Source organism: Stegodyphus dumicola, chromosome 2 (genome assembly GCF_044657685.1).
Source record: "Stegodyphus dumicola isolate Sdum_Otavi_A_Nest chromosome 2, ASM4465768v1".
NCBI classification, from domain to species: Eukaryota; Metazoa; Arthropoda; class Arachnida; order Araneae; family Eresidae; genus Stegodyphus; species Stegodyphus dumicola.
In genome coordinates this window covers 185230108-185249125 of record NC_140769.1, presented here as the reverse complement: position 1 = coordinate 185249125, position 19018 = coordinate 185230108, and the positions used below count along the sequence as shown (strand labels likewise).

The 19018-nt window shown below is 34.3% G+C and overlaps 1 protein-coding gene and 1 long non-coding RNA gene across 2 annotated transcripts in view; one reads left to right on the top strand and one right to left on the bottom strand.

Moving 5' to 3' along the window:
- Positions 1-355: 355 nt before the first annotated feature.
- LOC146998677 (uncharacterized) lies at positions 356-16048 on the bottom strand. Its single transcript, XR_015039674.1, has 3 exons — positions 15913-16048; positions 8008-8110; positions 356-1977 (listed from the first exon to the last, which is right to left on the bottom strand). It is a non-coding gene; the product is annotated as an uncharacterized LOC146998677 (long non-coding RNA).
- Positions 16001-19018, top strand: part of LOC118180419 (epidermal retinol dehydrogenase 2-like) — a 69220-nt gene continuing 66202 nt past the window's right edge. Inside the window, exon 1 of the mRNA XM_035349527.2 lies at positions 16001-17247. Within this exon, the coding sequence (XP_035205418.1) occupies positions 16759-17247 (489 nt within the window). The 5' untranslated portion in view covers positions 16001-16758. The remainder of the gene's footprint in view (positions 17248-19018) is intronic.

Below are 19018 nucleotides of genomic sequence, written 5' to 3'. Positions count from 1 at the left end.
TTAAATATTTTATTTTAATGAAACACTTTTATTATATGCCGTATATTAGAGCTGAATGAAACCGAAAACCCTTAAAATTAATTAAATAAAGTTAAATAAATATTAAGATTTATACTTTTCGCGTACAAACTAGAAAGCAATGGTCAAAAAAGTACTGGGGAACGGAAACATATTAAAACACTCGAAAAACATAACATTCTAAAATATTTTACATTTTCTAAAACTTGTCTAATAATGCATTGGATCACTTTTCCTGTTCATGAATTCACTCTTTTCTAAGCATGGAATTCATAGGATTTTGACTGAGGATCTGCTTCTGTTTTTTCCCTTGAGATTCCTAATTTTTTCCATAGAATTTTTCTTTTATTTCTGTTTTTTTTTTTTTTTTTTTTTTTTTTTTTTTAATATAGTTCCAGGAAACCTCGTAGTTAGAGGAAGGAAAAAGAAATCATTTTGTGTAAGTTTTTCTCCAACTACATCTCTGTTAGGAATTCTGATTTCATTAATTTTGTCTTACAAATTACTCCAAATAATGCTCAATGAAATATAAGCCTAGACTGTTAACCAGAGAACAGGAGCTCCATTACCTAGCTGACATGATGTCTGCCTTACACGGATTAAAGCCCCTGCCTCCAGAAGCTATTTATTGTCACTAAGCAAAATAAGTTTATAGTGGCATACAAGGCCTTCAAGAACACAAGGACATAAGTAACATAGTCATTAATAAACCCTAAAGAAATCATGTTACAAGTAGTACCTATAGCATTCAAACAATAAACAGAATATACTTTCATAATTTGTATTGCAAATACGAAATACTTTCAAAACTGAGTCCAACTAAGTTAAATAAAAAAACTATGGTACAAACACACAAAATATAATACATCCATTACTGTATTATACACAATTAATTTCAATTAGATTCACAATATCAAGAAGAACCATTCAATTTAGTAAAAATGCATAAAGGTAAACTAAGACAATAATAAACTGCCAAATAAAATTTCTTCATATGAATTCAGAATTAAGAACCAATAACTTTCATAACTGAACAATATTATCATAAAATACACTGAACCTGAGATATTACTACATTACAAAACATAAATTTGGTTTAAAAAAAACCACTCCAAGTAATATAAAAACTCTACATCAGGTTTGCGGGCAACGCGATAAAAATACAGTACAAGAATAATGTCAACATAAAGATATGAAAAATTTCAAATTCAAAAACCAAATGCATTCAAAAATAATTCAAAGAAAATTATTATAAAATGCAAATTTTACAATAGAGAACTCAAGTAAAACCAATCAAATTCACAAAAACAGGTCAACTATTCAATTCAGAAAAGTGCAAAAAGGTATACAAAATAATTATTATAAGCCTAGACTGAACATAAGCGTTTTGATTGTATATGGGGTTAGGCATAGAAAGTTCACAGATAGCAAATACGAGCATTATGCTTTCGAATCATCGCCCTTTGAAGAATAAAGTTTTAGCTCCACAATATGCTCAGTTTTTGTGCTGTATTCCAAATTTTGCTATAAAACATTCATATACATAAAATTATCGATTTTGCAATTAATAAAATGTAGAATTTAAACTTCGCAAGCTCTCATATAGCCCAAAATCATATTGCTACCTCCAGCATATTTTACTGAAGGAGTAAGATTCTTCATTTGAAGTTCAATATTGGTTTTCGTCACAATAATTTTCTAAATATTCTCTGGCCCAAATAATTTAGGTTTTAGTATTATAATGCATGCTTCTAAAGACCCATATTTCTTCGTGTTCACTGAATTTCCTTGGCTGTCTTGTTCGTGGTTTGTTTTCAAGCAAAATTCAAGTGCCAGTAACTTGACTTTCTTCCTCTCATTATTATCACTTTATCTTTTCTTATCATTGGCTTCTCTTTCGCCATTTTCATTTCTGAAGCTGAAGAGGCAGGTTCTATATTTAAACCTTTGGAAATAGTCCTGCAAATTTATATATAGTACAATAACTCGTGATACTTTAACTCCTCCAATAAACAAATTTGTTTTACAATGTTTAAAAATTAAATGAAGCAGTAGATCTTATTTTAAATTCAAAAGATAATATATTTTTTCCCTTATATTTTTCACGATTCCAAAGAAAAATTGTAAATTTGCCTGTATCAGACTTTAAACTTAACTTTCTAGTTGAAAAACTTTATTCCAGGTGTTTTACCCCCCCCCAAAAAAAAGGATTTGGGGGGGGGACTGGAACTGGCTTTTTATAACATTTGACCAGAATGCCCCAATACCTTTTTTAACCTGAATTTCGTATTTAAAAGCAAGGTATTTAAAATATATCCTTTATTCATTAGTGTTACTTACTATTATTCCTCGTAATTGATTTAGTATGGAATTTAGACGTAGAAAACTATTAAAAGTTTTAGTTTTGGAATAATGGCCTAAGTTTCATTACTAACTGTTTAAAAGATTTTATGCTTCAGTACTTTTATGATTTACTGTAAATAAGCTTTGTCGTTAGTTTTGGGGAAAGTACTATTTTGATTTGGTTATTTCCAGCAGACACAGTCTAAGAATGGAAATATTAATTATTATAATGCAATTATACCCTTTAAGAGGCATATTTTTAAGCTAGATTTTTTTATATTATCTTGTCTTCTAGCTTTACGAGTTTTTAGTTTCCTTATTATGTTCTTTACTAAAGAAGGTGGGGGCGACAAATGGTGAAGGAATGCATAGATAATTGCGAACTGTTTTCTTAACTTATGCAATTAAGTTAGCATTGTAAAGTGCTGGGTTATGCTGAAATATTGCTTTTATGTTCGAAAATAAATTAAATTTGTCTTCCTGACTATAGGCAAGACCAGTGGTATCATAAATTGGGGAAAGGGGTATGTTTTTTGTGTGTAATTTACAACAAATATCATGCAGAGAACTATCTTTTACTAGAAGACTGTTTAAACAGTTGGTCCATTTCTTATTGTTTAAATTCAAAGATATCACTTTCGACTTGGTTGTTTAAAGCATTGTTTTGTCCTTTGTTGTCCTTCTGTTGGCAGTGTTGGACGGATTTAGCCGGTCTGGAAACTGTCAGTTATAATTATTTACTGGAATTTGCTTATTCTTTGCAGTCGAAAGATTGGTGTTCCGAAATGCAGTGGACATAAAGCTGTTTGACGTGATGATCCTTGTAGTTGATTTTCTCTGATGTAGATAATGAGTACATCCTCTACAATTTGCTAGGTGAAGTCTAACAAAACAGGCATATTTCGTTGGTTATCTTTTAGTAATTACACTAATCTAAAAATATCCTTCTCTACACCTGACGCACACTGGACTGCGAGCAGTAGAGCGTGTGCAGTAAAACAAGCTGCGATAAAATTACCGACAGCGAACATATTGCGATAGCCTAGGCCTTAAGGCTTCAGTTCAGGTTTTCAGTTAACCAAGCTCAGTGAGATTAAAGCTATTTTAACTCTGTGTGTGGAAGATATACAGAACAAAGGAAATATATTTATTTTCTCTACGATTCATTAACTGTGTCATTATCTTACTGCCTATTAGCTGTTAATTTCCCTCATAATATCCTCCATTAAGATGTACACTAGAGGCGAAGTGGATAAAACCACTGAACTCTGATAAACCGAGTTCCAGCAAAGAGCTGGCTGCCAGGGCATTTTTGCGATTTTCCTCTTGCGTAAGGTAAATACGAAACAATTCTCTTGAAGAGTTCTTCTCGAAAGCATCCCTTCATAGGCTCCCATACTTTGTCTTAATTAAAATAATCTAATTTCTAAGTATATATACTATAATAAAGACATAAATTGATAAACTGTAGCAGAATACACAGTAGGGTGGGCCGAAGAAACAAATTTGTAAAAATTTTTCTATTGCTATACCTCGGAAAAATTGTCTATCGCCTAGCTAAGAAATATGGGAAAAAAAGTTTCAAATAAAATTATACCTTCTTTCAAGCATTGCACTCAAAATTTGAAAAATAGTGAAATTTTTTTTTCAAATTTTTATAGTTACTAAACTTACTACTATCGAAAGCCTATACGTCTTTAACTGAAGCTTGAAATATGAGAAACGCACCCACATACGAAATAAGACTTGTAATTTCAAATTATTTATTGTTAACTCAAAAAATCATTTTTTTTTTTTTGTAAAAATGGCAGCATTTCGTAATTTTTTCTACATAGTATTTTAGACGGTTTTTATAATTATCATTTATTAACAAAAAACAACATCATAATTGAGATCGTTTTTGAATCTCTGATCGAGCAGCTGCTGCAGTCGCATCAACTGTCCTTGAAGACTATGATATGATAACTAATTCGACAACCCTCATATCATTGAGAAAACAAAACAAGAAGAGAAAAAACTCGTAACTATCTGCATGAACTCGTAAATTATTTGCAGAATCAATCAATTAAGGAAACAGTACGTGATCTATATTTTAATGGAAGAAAAGACAACACGTAGAGAGTTAAAAAAATTAATTCAACGAATTTTCGAAGGATTTAAAAACCGAACCGTTATTCCCTCATACAAGAACCAGGACCAAAATATATCGGCCGTGTTTCTCCCTCTACAGAACTTGCTAAAGTATAGCTTCTTACCATAATTTCCCATTGACTGCATATAAGATTTCCCTTAAGAACTTGATGCTATAGGGAGTGATTGAGTTGTAATTAATACTGGCTTGAAAAATGGCATTATCCAGCAGATCGAATTGCCACTTTGAGAGACCACTGCAATGGACTGTATGTCTCCTACGCTTCAATGAACGACAGTTCCATCACCTCTTATATAACTCGGATTGTGTTATCACAACGCCCAAATCCTTCAGCGGTCCGATGTGGAAAAATTTCACTGCTTGTGGAAAACTTCCGCTGGTTCTCTTTGAACATATTGAATACCCTATTCCTCAAACTGACAGAAAAGTACTGAGCTAGGATCAATTATACTTACCTGATATTTTTGCTATCAGATACGATTTTAGAAGATTTAGCAACTCTTGATCCCGATCTTCTTTTTACACTCAAGATGGTTGACGACAGCAAACCCAGTTCTCCTGCTATACACGAGCTTAGAAAAAACCCCACTGAAGAAATTAGGTAGCTGGTACATTTTACTCATCATAACATCACGATAACTAGCTCAAAATTTACCGCAATTCATCAACCCAGTAAGTCAAAAGAATACTTTTTTTGCTCATCCCGAAAATTTTATCCATGCAATGAATGTAAATGAAGGAAGGCATATGAGACAACTAGGTTTGCACAGATTAACTTGATCACTTTCCAAAGGAAAGACTATTCGAAACTTCACACTTGCAAAATTCAACTCAGAAACAACCGGCTCCGTCAACATGATTTGGTGGTATCTATTCAATATCTCTTCTCCTCCACTATTAAGGAACATTACGGATGAAAACATCAAAAATTTGTTAAGGACTGGTTAATTGATGCTATCAGATTTCCAAAGCTTACCTGGTCACAACCAGGCTGTGTGCGATGTGTCAAACGTGTGACCGAAGCATCTAAAAAGCTGTGCGGCGTTGATGTAAGAGACTGCTTGATTTGGGCGTCCTTCCTATCTAAATGTATTATGCCAGAATTTTCCCAAGAAAATAACTCTCAGGTACTCTCCTTTTTGAAAAACAAAACTTGTTGTTGACTAATGCCTACTTGTTTGACTTATAGTCCTCCCAAGCCCACGGAATTCCTCGAGGCACAAAGCGCAATATACACCTGTCATTGGCAACAGCCTTGAGCACCTTACAGGTGACAGTGCGATTTAGCTCAGTTCCACAGGCAATTTTAATGCAGAGCACCCCGGGGGGGGTACGGGTTCTAGGTTCTCCCACCCATCTTCCCTTATCACCAACCTCCAACCTCTCGAGAAGATTTTCGGCTCGCCGCATATTTAGAGTGCCCTCAAACAATACAGACGCTATAAAGTTACAAACATCCATGCCTTCTCCGGGATTCGAACCCGGGCCGAGCGACGCTTACCACTAAGCCGGTTGCGCGGCGAAAAACAAAGTGATAAATGTATTCACCGTTTTGTACACAAAAAAATGAAAAGTAATTATCAGAAATTACAAAACATTGCTATTTTTCCAAAAAAAAAAAAAAAAAAAAAAAGTGTGTATCTTGAGCTTTTTATGCAAAAAATAAATAATTTGAAATTATCGGTTTTAAAATTTTTTTATGTTCCTCATGTCTCGAAATTCAAATTAGGAACAACTGCACTCCGATACTGATGAAAGTAATCATAAAAAACTGATGAAAAACAGCAAAATTTTGCTATTTTTTAAAATTATGGGCGAACGGAAGACATATTTTTATACGAAAAAAAAAATTTTTTTTTTCATTTTGCATAGCTAGGAGATAAGCAACTTTTTCGGAGTATAGCGATAGAAAAATTTTACAAAGAACGTTATATGTACAGGGATAAAATGTGGATATGGTAATGTTTACATAAACATTTCCATATGAATGCGGTTAAAAGCAAGCCACAAAATTACCTATAAATTAATATATTCGTTTAACAGAACAATATATTCAAGCAACACTAACATGAGATGCATATTGAGGGAGATAAATCATACAACAAAGCTATTATACGTTATTGTGCAGCTGCAGAAATCTTAAATCAGTAAATAATACAGAGATATAAAACACAAGATAATATTCTATACGAAGAGGAAAAAAAATACGTAATAAAATGCAAATGTACATAGCTGCTGCCTTTTTCTTTTTTGAGGGAAGGGGAGGATAGGGAAATAGAAGCGAATTATTCCAGGTTGTTAGGTATACTCTTAAAAATGTCTTATAACGACGGAGCGCATGTTTTTTTTGTTTTTTTTTTTTTTTTTTTTTTTTTTTTTCGGTCCTGACTTATATTTATTGGTAGGTCATGGAGGATCCTTTCAAATGATATATGTGCAGTATATGTTCTTTTAGTATATGTGCAGGCAAACATCACCGACTTTACTGCAAATGCAGAGGTTATTATTTCTGAGACCAAAATGATATAAGCAGGAAATACATGAGCCATTTTCCTGTTAGATATTTGATAAATTGCGGAGAGACGGTAATTGAGCTCTGATCGACATTAGGAAACATACTGTGCCTGTTACGACCATGTTCCAATATTTCTGCCATTATTTAGAGAGTGTGACTTAAAAATTACATTCAGTGAACTTATGAATTACTCTTTAATTACGTTATTCTCAATCTCATCAGTTGTTTCAATAAAAATCCTAATATGCACCTGTACCCATTGAAGCTTTGGTCTCAGACTTCCAGCAAGCAATAGCAGCTGTTTTTGAATTGTCCTAACCAGGAAGCGTCTGCTGCGCTCGCCCTGAATAACCTGCAAACTTGATATAGAATTTCTGAAAATCACTTTATATCTACTATTACTAAAAGTTAAGCCTAAGGCTGCTTTTGAGGTTATGAATTCGCCTGAAACACTGAGTTACTGGTGTTGAGCTCCTTGGTCCATGTAGGAACTATAAGATCGTCATCCGCTGTGTTACATCAGGTTCTTCTATTTACAATAAAATTAATGTAAAATTCCTTACCTGCTGCATCTTCAGTGTTCTCGACGCCAGGCTTCTAATAATCACGTTTTCCAGTAAGAGTTTCTATTACAATTAGCAGGCCATCTTGTCTTTTAATTATTTATTCAAAGAAAACGCTAATATACACTATTTACAAGGTAAGTGATAATTATTTTAAGACAGTACATTTTTAACTCTGAGTCTTTACGCTCCTCAAAGCGGTTCCAATCTCGAGTGGTTCTCGAAACTTAATTACAGCAAAAGTAAAGGAAGAGATGCCCGCCATCTAGTGGCAAGAATGTGACATCCTCCCACCTTTTGATTTTACCTCGATAAGATGGGAAAATCAAAACAAAATTTATCAATAATCAAACAAAAATTCAAGTACAACTTTCACAAATATGAAAAGTAACTAATGCTCTAAAATTAATACTTACAAAGAAGGATTACACATCTAAACATTTTCTGCATTACATTCATACCATATCCAGATAACATGTTCCAATTGACAACTGTTAGGACAATTAAATTTCTAAAATACTGAAAAGAAACAAAAATTAGTATAGCAATTTAAAAATATGTAAGAGGTTTTACAGTTTTACGTCCATATCTAGTTTGATAGTTCATATCACTGTAACACTTATCCGCAGAGTTTTTTATGTTCATGGTGAAGTCACTAAACAAGTTAGGTCTATCAAGTTCGAGAGGATAAATACGTTTCACAGGTCTTAGGAGTTCACCCGTTGCAGTTTTCACTTTGACAACACGTACTTCGTTGTCTTTCCCAGGATATAGTTCTACAACACGACCTATTGGCCAATCTATTCTCTTCTTGTTGTCGCTGCCGACAAACACCAAGTCATTTTTGTTGATAGTCCGAGTAGATCGTTTAGATGGTTTTTGCACTAGGATAGCTAAATATTCATCACGAAATCTTTTGCGGAAATGTTCTCTTAAGTTCTGCAAGAACTTGTATCTTTTTGTCAGATTAATGGTATCCAGGTAGTCTAAGTCAGGCACTCCGACGTCGTGCACATCTTGTAGAAACATTGAAGGAGTTAGTGCCGTAAGATCATTTGGATCTTCTGAAAGGTACGTAAGGGGTCTTGAGTTGATTACTGATTCGATATCACAAAGTATAGTCAACATTTCCTCATAAGAGACACAGGACTTGCCGAGAACATTTCTCAACATCTTCTTCACTGTTTGTACCAACCTCTCCCACCAACCGCCCCACCATGAAGCAGTTGGGGGATTAAACTTCCACTGTATTCTCATACTAGTTGAATTACATTCTATTTCTTTCCAATCTATCGATCTTAAAAGATTTTCAGTTCCAACGAAATTAGTGCCATTGTCGCTGTAAATAATACTTGGATGACCTCTTCTGGCAATAAATCTCCTTAATCCCAAGATGAACGCATTTGTTGATAAACTTTCTATCAGTTCAAGATGTATCGCGCGATAGACCGCGCAAGTAAAGAGCAAGATCCATGCCTTTTTTCCTTTTCTTAAATAAAGAGGACCGGCTACATCGACTCCGGTCACTTCAAACACCAGAGCATCTCGAACTCGATCTTCAGGAAGAGGTGCTGGAACAGTCTCTATATTCTTTGCGCTATATCTTCTACAGCGAACACACTTCATAAGAACTTTACGTACTGTTTTTCTTCCTCTCAGGACCCAGAATTTCTGTCGAATATTGGCTAGTACGAACTGCACACCAGCGTGGGATAGTCGCAAATGGTAATCTAAAATTAACCTATGAACTAAGTCATGATTTGAGGGCAATACAATTGGACAGAGAAAATTTTCTTCTTCCTCTCTTCTAGTAATCTTGGTCTTTAACCGAATAAGGCCATCTGAGTCAAGAAAGGTACAAAGGTTGCTAACTTTAAGTTCTTTGCCAAATGCTTTTATTTGTATTATCTTGCATATTTTCTTTTCTACAGTTTCTATTTCAGGGACCGTGAGTTCTCCTGATTGTTTAGAATCTGGTCTTCTGCAGTTGTTGATAAATCTGCATATCCAAGCAGTTATTCTTAACATTTTATGGTAAGATGAATATTTCTCAAAAAAATGTTCTACCCTTTGCGTATTTAGTGCAGAAATAACTGATTTCCTTTTTTCTGAATTCACTATTTCCATGTCCGGTATTTCCCTTTGTATAGGCCATTCTTCCTGATTTTTCTTCAGCCAGTCGGGGCCCTCCCACCATCTAACTACTAAAAGTTGTTTAGCGGTGCAACCTCTTGATGGGAGGTCAGTTGGATTTTTTGTTCCAGCAATATGTTTCCACGTTTTTGGATCCATCAGTTTCCTAATCTCCCTGACTCTGTTTTCCACAAAGACAGCCCAGACAATCTCTTCCCTTTGAATCCATGTCAAAACTGTTGTAGAATCCGTCCAAAAATGCGTTTCCATATTTTGCCATTGTAAACCATTTAAAACAGAAGAGCATAGTCTGGCACCTATCGTGGCAGCTATCAATTCCAGACGAGGGATCGTAATAGATTTTACGGGAGCTACTCTAGACTTCGATGCCAACAGATGAACTTCAACTCCAGAATTCGTCACAGTTCTCAAGAAAACTGCAGCAGCATACGCATTACTACTGGCATCACAGAATGTGTGAATGCTGCAGAACTTCCTATTGTCCTTGCTGGAATGTATCCAACGTAGGAGGGATATTTCTTTTAAGAGAAAAAGGCTTTTATACCAATTCACAAAATTTTGTTTTGTACTCTCGTCAACTTCAGTCTCCCAAGAAATTCCTGTTTTCCATAGGTTCTGCAACAATATTTTAGGATGCAAGAGAACAGGACTCACAATACCAATAGGATCAAATATTTTGTGTGTTACAGCGAGAATTGTTCTCTTCGTTATTATACCCATTTCAAAATCTTCTAGCCAATTCAGATTCAAAGTTAAATTATCTTTCTGACAGTTCCATAACAGACCCAATACGGGTGAAATAGTTTCCTGTTTCAGGTTATCTTCATTATGTAACCAACCTCGAAGATTAAACTTTCCTTCATTCATTATTTCTCGAGATTTTTCGATGAACTGAATCATCTCGGATTCTTTGTCAAAACTGGCAACAACGTTATCTACGTAGAAGCTACGCAAGAGTTTAGCTATTATCTCCGTATCATATGAAGAATTTTTCATGTACTTTTGTAGATGGAATTCTATAACAGCTGCCAAAAGGAAAGGAATTTTGTGAATTGGTATAAAAGCCTTTTTCTCTTAAAAGAAATATCCCTCCTACGTTGGATACATTCCAGCAAGGACAATAGGAAGTTCTGCAGCATTCACACATTCTGTGATGCCAGTAGTAATGCGTATGCTGCTGCAGTTTTCTTGAGAACTGTGACGAATTCTGGAGTTGAAGTTCATCTGTTGGCATCGAAGTCTAGAGTAGCTCCCGTAAAATCTATTACGATCCCTCGTCTGGAATTGATAGCTGCCACGATAGGTGCCAGACGATGCTATTCTGTTTTAAATGGTTTACAATGGCAAAATATGGAAACGCATTTTTGGACGGATTCTACAACAGTTTTGACATGGATTCAAAGGGAAGAGATTGTCTGGGCTGTCTTTGTGGAAAACAGAGTCAGGGAGATTAGGAAACTGATGGATCCAAAAACGTGGAAACATATTGCTGGAACAAAAAATCCAACTGACCTCCCATCAAGAGGTTGCACCGCTAAACAACTTTTAGTAGTTAGATGGTGGGAGGGCCCCGACTGGCTGAAGAAAAATCAGGAAGAATGGCCTATACAAAGGGAAATACCGGACATGGAAATAGTGAATTCAGAAAAAAGGAAATCAGTTATTTCTGCACTAAATACGCAAAGGGTAGAACATTTTTTTGAGAAATATTCATCTTACCATAAAACCCCAAATACTACTCTTAACCCCAAATACTACCCTAGTATGACGAAATATTTTCGTTTTCCTTTCTTCCACATCATTCCACCAGAAAAACCGAAGCCAGTCTCTATCTTGAGGCCTTACACTGATCTGTAAGAAAGCCTTTTCAATGTCTGCTATAGCAGCAAACTTGCCTTCCCGAAATCTCAACAAAAGAGATGGAATTAGTTCTATCAAATTTGGTCCACACTCCAAACACTGATTTAGAGAAGGAGACGATTGTTTCCTCGCAGACGCATCAAACACCGGTCGAATTGGTGTTGAGCTATTTTCTTTGATCACCGGTCTATGCGGTAAATAATGTCCATAGTCAACCGCAATATTTTCTTTAACTTCTTCGATCACTCCTAAGTTACACCAGTCATTAAAAACTGCATTGTATGAAGAAAATAAATTTTGAGATAAAAGTTTCTGGGTGGTAGATTGTAGACGTTTCAACGCTAAATCCTTGTGGGTGGAAAGTGGTACATGATTCTCCGCCCACGGAAGTGCGACTTCATAACGCCCCTCTTCGTTTAGAGATACAGAATTTTCGAACTGCAATTTTGATTGCAAATCCCTTTCCTCTCTAGCCTTCTTTGTAACTGGATCTTTTATTCCGATAACATCAAGCCTCCACAGTTCTGACAGAGTGGCATCAGAAATATGTAAAGATAACGAAAGCGTGGAAAAGGAATTTTCTATTTCATAATTGTCAGTGTTCGCTTTCCCCATGACTGTCCACCCAAGTCTTGTACTTACAGCAACTAATCTTCCCCAAGGAAGAACTTCGATTTTACCTGTAAATAAATTTGCAGCAACATCTGCCCCTAACAACAAATGAATCTCTTGGGGGTTCTCCTGAAATAATCTGCAATTTTCAAAAACATCACTGACGTAAATTCCTCTTCTTCTAAGTTCCCTAATCCAGTGTATATTTTTGATTTTAGGGACCGAAGAACATATTTTTCTTTCATCCAATACATTGATTTCGCAATTATACCGTTTATCTACGCTACCCAATTTTATTCTATAACGTTTATGTTTTTCCGAAACTTCTATGCCACCGAAAAGTCCGTGGGTTACACTTTGTTCACCTAAGCTTCTTAATTGTAACCTTTCTGCTGCATACCTGCTTATGTATGAGTTTTGACTTCCGGTGTCAATTATCGCTCGAACAAATTGGTCATTCCCTCTTCCATATATGCGAACAATTAAAGTTTGCAAATATACTTCTGAACATCCTGCTTGATTTGAAAGTACTTTATTTTCTATCTGTTCGTCTTTTTTAATTTCCGAAACCTCGACAGAAGGATTTTGTTTATTACACATAATAGTTGCATGTTGTTTTTTACAAATAGAACAAGTTATTTTTGTTCTGCAGTTTTGAGCCAAATGGTGTAATTTTAGGCATTTATAGCAAGCACATTTTCTTTTTAAAATGTCCCTTTTTTCTTGTAATGATAAGCCGGAAACGAAACTACAGTCATGAATCTTGTGGAATTGATTACAGAAGACGCAGTTCATATTTTCCTCTCTGCATTCGGATTTTGTAAACAAATCAGTAGCGGTCGGAATCTTTGGTTTATTATGTCTATTTGAGAAACCATATGCGCTTTTCGTTCCAGGGGGGGAAGAAGACTGTCGCCGATCGGATATTTTTTGCTGTTGCGAAACCGTTGACCTCGTGCGTTCACGGGATGAAAGTTCTGCGTGTAAAAATGACATTAAATCTTTTATGTTATAATCGGTGCCAACATTTTGTGTTCTATGAAATTCAAGCGTTAATTCTGAAGGCAATAACTTCAAAATCATCGGACACAGCAAAGCGCTGTAAGATTCCGATACAACATCTAACGCTTCGAGACATCTAATCTGTGTTTGTACTTTATCATACAAATTACGAAATGTTTTTATGTCATTCGCATTTTTTAATGATTCAATATTCAGCAAATTATTCATGTGCGCATTAATAAGAATGTCTCTCCTTCCAAAACGGTCGTGTAAGATTTGAATTGCTGAATCATAATGTTTCGGCGATAACGGAAGTCCTTGAACGCAACTAGCAGCTGTTCCTCTTAAATATGCTTTCAGGTAATTAAATTTGTCTACTTTGTTCAATGATTCGTTATTATGTATTGAGGACTCAAAACTATTCCAAAAAGTAAGCCATTGACTACTGTTCCCATAAAATACGGGAATCGAAAGTTTTGGTAATTTAACATAAGGTGTATCTTTTATATTTTGCTGTGTGTTCGGTGCATTTAAGTCATGAATAAGTTCCTTAATCCGTTTCTTAAGCCTGCATTTCCATAACGTTATCTTCTCGCGATATTGTTCTGTAATTTCGAATTCATTTTCGAATTCATCTACACTCAGAATTGGTTCAACTTCCACATCGGCATTAGATAGCGTTTCGGTTTTAGCATTAAGCTGTTCTAACAATTCTTCGAGCTCATTAATACTACCTTCAGATTTATTTAATTCACTTTCGATTTTCTTAAATAGTTTTGTAACGGCAGTTCTTAAGATACTTCTTTTCTTTTTTAATTTTTCTACTTCAGCCATTATCTTTCTTAGATTCAAACACTTACACAAAAAATATACGTCTCATGAAAAACAAATATTTAACTCTTACTTAGAAAACAAAATTATTCTTTTGCTGAATACTTCAAGAACAAGTATTAAAATCTTCAATTTTAATATTCAGCTTTTGAATTCACTTTATTAGAACTTTTCAAAAAACCTGGCGTCCCTGTTCGGGCGCCATAAAAATGTTGCATCAGGTTCTTCTATTTACAATAAAATTAATGTAAAATTCCTTACCTGCTGCATCTTCAGTGTTCTCGACGCCAGGCTTCTAATAATCACGTTTTCCAGTAAGAGTTTCTATTACAATTAGCAGGCCATCTTGTCTTTTAATTATTTATTCAAAGAAAACGCTAATATACACTATTTACAAGGTAAGTGATAATTATTTTAAGACAGTACATTTTTAACTCTGAGTCTTTACGCTCCTCAAAGCGGTTCCAATCTCGACTGGTTCTCGAAACTTAATTACAGCAAAAGTAAAGGAAGAGATGCCCGCCATCTAGTGGCAAGAATGTGACACGCTGCATACCAAGCACTTCCTATTGCTGCTGCCCATTTAGAGCCGACCGTTATTAGAATTTTGATTCAAATTGTGATTTGTTAATAATCTGAAAAATTGTTGTCTGTCCGTCCTATAAGAAACAGTTAATTAGCTGTTTCTTATAGTCCTATAAGAAACAGTTAATTAATTCAAATTAATTTGTTAACGTTGTAATTATTGCATCTTTGAGCTAAAGTGATGATAAATGCTTTACTTTGCATTTCACTCTGTTATCAACATTTAAAATACTAAATTTTAAAGATAAAAATGGGTCTGTAGTTCATCCTGCAATCTAAGGGATCATCCTGCAGTCTAAATGAGAATAGGGTATAAATTAAACCAAATTGAGTTTAGCTTTACAGTTACAAATGTACATTACTCTCTTCAAGTGATTTAAATTAAAAAAGGATCTATATACAGAAACTTTACCTATATCCTCTTCAATGTATTCAAAACCAACATTCATAAAAAAAATTATGAGCGCGAAAACGAGCCATTTTTATTTTTAAGGAAAACAAGCCTGACGGTAAGTATCCGAAATTGCTCCGTCTCAATTACGGGTAAGTCGGCTTTTATCACACTCGGAATCCCATTTTGTTTCCATTGTTAAATGGATTCTTTTCTTAATCTCATTCGCAAACCTATGAATCTGCAGTAAAATTTTTGCGGTCCACTGTGTGCTCTTTCAAAATTATTATATTCCCCTTACATTAAAAACAAATTTCATTCAATTTAATATTTCTTAACATTCCATCTTATGTTTTGCTTATCTTAACATTTTTATTAATTTTCCAATTTATTATTTTTATGTAATATTCCATTTTATTAAACAATTCCATTTTCAATTAAACAATTCCATTTTCAATTAAACAATTCCATTTTCCATAATACTAACAATTTTATTTTATTAGAAAGTAAATTTGAGGCAATTTAATATATTTTACTTTTGTTGCTTTTCTCATTCCTAGTATTACATATTAATTCCCAGGAATAAGAGAAATAACAAGAATACTCGGGAAATCTCAGATTTCCAGCGGGAGCGGGAAGAACTATTTTTAAAGTACAAAAGTGAGAGTCCTAGCTTCATTAAACTGCACGTCCTCATACATTTCTCGACGATTCTTTTGAAATTCGTACATGCCTTTTGTAACAAGTTTAAAGAACATGTAACAAGTTTAAAGAACGGGGAGTGGGAACTTGTATAGAAAGAAGAGTTTTAAAAAATAAAATAAAATAAATAAATAAATAAAACGAAACCATTTATCCCAGCTTTTGAAGTGAACCTTTCGCTTACCGAGACTTCGAGGAAACTTTTCAAGGTCGAATGCCTTAGAAAACGCCACTGGAATCGCAGATGCACGCCATTCGCAATCCACTGCAGAAGCTTATAAGAACTCTTGCTTTCCTTTCTCGCTGTTGCGATAATTTTTCGTAATTGATTTCATAAGCCGCCACTCCCTAGCTACAGGAAAAGTTTTCCAAATTAATCCGTTTCTAAATTGAGGAAATAAGTATTGATTATGGATATATTCGACGGTTGCCTGTGGTTTATTACGAACAGTAAATTGCAGTTTTTGGGTTGTTTGTTCACAATACTTAATTGCTTTTCTGCGACTTTCCGACCTATCCGCAGGCTCTATGATTGGATTAAATCCTGACGGGAAAATCCGTTGCACCGTTACCATGGAATGTGTCATTGTAAAAAAAAAAAAAAAAAAAAAAAACCGCTTTCCTCCTTCCCCCCCCCGAGATTTAATCCCTTATCTGTTTGTTACTTTGCTGCAGTTATGCTCATATTTTTGTATTTGTTTATTCTTTTCTCCTCTCTTGATATGCTCTATCTGTTACTTTGCAGTCCTAGATAAGAAACCAGTTGTACGAAATTAGCGTTTCCCATTTCATTAGGAATAGAAATAGGAAACAATGCCATTCCCTTTCACTCAGTCAAGTGAAAGTTTTATTTTTGAGAAATTTCATGTATTGCTCCCTGCCAGAAATTAGGTAGTTAGGCCTTTCAGAAATTTAATTTATTAAGTTGCCAGAAAAATTATAAGTTTGCTCGTGCGAAATATAAAAAGGAGCAATCGAGGAAGCTGTGATCCCTAAAGTATACTCGTAAAAAAGGAATTTATAAGTTACAATGCTGAAAATGGGATACTCTGCTCAGATGTTTGTGAATATCCTTAAGAATGCCTTTTTTTGCTTACCAATAGTCATTTATTTATACGTCCAAGCAATCTTTCGTAAAATGTTTTTTAGCCGTTTTAAGAAAAATATTGATTTAACGGACAAAACTATTCTGATTACTGGAGCCGGTAGTGGTGTGGGGAGATCCCTGGCTATCGAATTTTCGAAATTTTCTACTTGTCTTGTACTGGTGGATATTAACAAGTCTTCCCTGTTGGATACCGAGAAATTGCTGAACCGCATCTCTCGCGTTTTTGTGTACCAGTGCGATGTTTCGAAGCGTGAGGAAGTCTACAAGATGGCAAGAATAGTCAAAGACGAAGTTGGAAAAGTAGATATACTAATAAACAACGCAGGTATTGTCATCGGAAAACGTTTTCTAGATCTGCCGGATGAAGGAGTAGAAAAAACTTTTGCTGTCAACATCCTGTCACATTTTTGGGTAAGTTTACTTTATTTTCTTATTCCTTTTCTTTGTGTTTTGTATCTGTTACCGTGAAAAACCGAAATTGGAGAATGTCGACTTTCACCGGAGAATGTCAACATTCACCAAATACGTCGATGAAAGATCGAATATTGAATTAAATTACTGTACATTCGGACTCTCACCGGTGTATGTCGACAATCACAGATATGCTCTGGTGTAGGTCGAAAAGAGAGGAGTATATGTACACGCTGTCATTGCAAAAGGAAGTGTTCCACAAATAAATGCAGTTGTAAAAGCAAGGGCCTCTTGTGCCATTCAAAGTGTCATAATAGTTTAAGTCGTTGCAATAAATAAGATTTGAATCACATAATTTAGTAAGTTTTTAACTTCTATTATTTTCCTTTCTCATTTTGAATGTACTGTGTGTTTTAAGTTCTTATATTCTTAAGTTCTTATTTTAAGTCTAAAGTGCGTTTTTTCGCGGCTGAATTGACGGAGAAGAAAATATAATATTCTTATATGTTCAACATTCACCATTAGTACATGATGAATGTCGACATTGACCGGTGTAAGTCAGAAATAAGGGTATTTGGAAAATATTTCGGACATACACCAAGCGACTATGTGAATGTTGACATTCACCGGTGAAAGTCGACATTCTCCAGATTTTGGTGTTTCACAGTAACATATCCATATTTTCCAAGCGGCATAATTTTGGGTATTATAAGAAAATAATATAAATTTGCTTGTCTGTACTTTTATTTATATACCATACTAAAAAATAATTTTTTAAAAATGAATTATGTTTTTATATTAATAATTTAAATGTATTTCGTATTTTTATAATAACGAAAACCTCGTGAGAGCTTTTAAATGTATGTTATTGCTATAACAAATTATTTGTACTGTTACCGTTTTATTTAATTTTAATCTCACACAAAACAGTCACTCAACCATTCTTCTACATTGTCGATTTCTTTTCATAATCATTTTATTGCTTTTAAGAACTCTGATGTAAGCTTCATTAATCCCATACAGATCTCATGTACTCCCCTTTAATCAATTATCCCCCCTTTATTATTATTATTATTATTATCACCTTTTTATACATATACTCGGAGAAGTGAATTTGTCATCATCCAACCTATGATCAGAAACTTCGAAAGAAACTTTTTCTGGTGTTTATTGTTTTCCGTACGTGGATTTTGTATCCTATCAAAATAGAAAGTATTGTAATTAGTGTGAAATATTGATGCAAGCTTCGTGTACAAGCGACCCAGTGAAATAACTGCATTGCTACATATTGAATAATTTAGTTTTTTCTTTATTAAGTAATTGAACAAGCCTCTGTGCAGCGTTAGTTTACGATGAAGAAATATTAAAGTAAATTTTTCCCCTTGTATTTAGTTTTGTAATACTAAGCAACTGCTTTTAAATACAAGATTTTTACGCTATATATTTAATGTCTAAGAGACTAATTCTTAAAACAGTAGGTCTCTCGTAACTACTTAGGTTTAAATGATTTCAAGCATTAAACTACAATCTGCACATCATGATCAGATTGCAGTTTCTTGTTAATCTTTTGAATTTTATATTTTAAATTTCTTAATTAGTTTAAAAAAACTTTTTTCACTTAAAAGATGAATTTTTGAGGTGCTGGACTACAGTCAAAAATTTTTGCTTTTTGCTTTTTTCTTTCTTTCTTTCTCTCTCTCTCTCTTTTTTTTTTTTTTTTGGGGGGGGGGGGTTACTTCTTCTTATGTGATGCCATTTGAGAAATATAAAT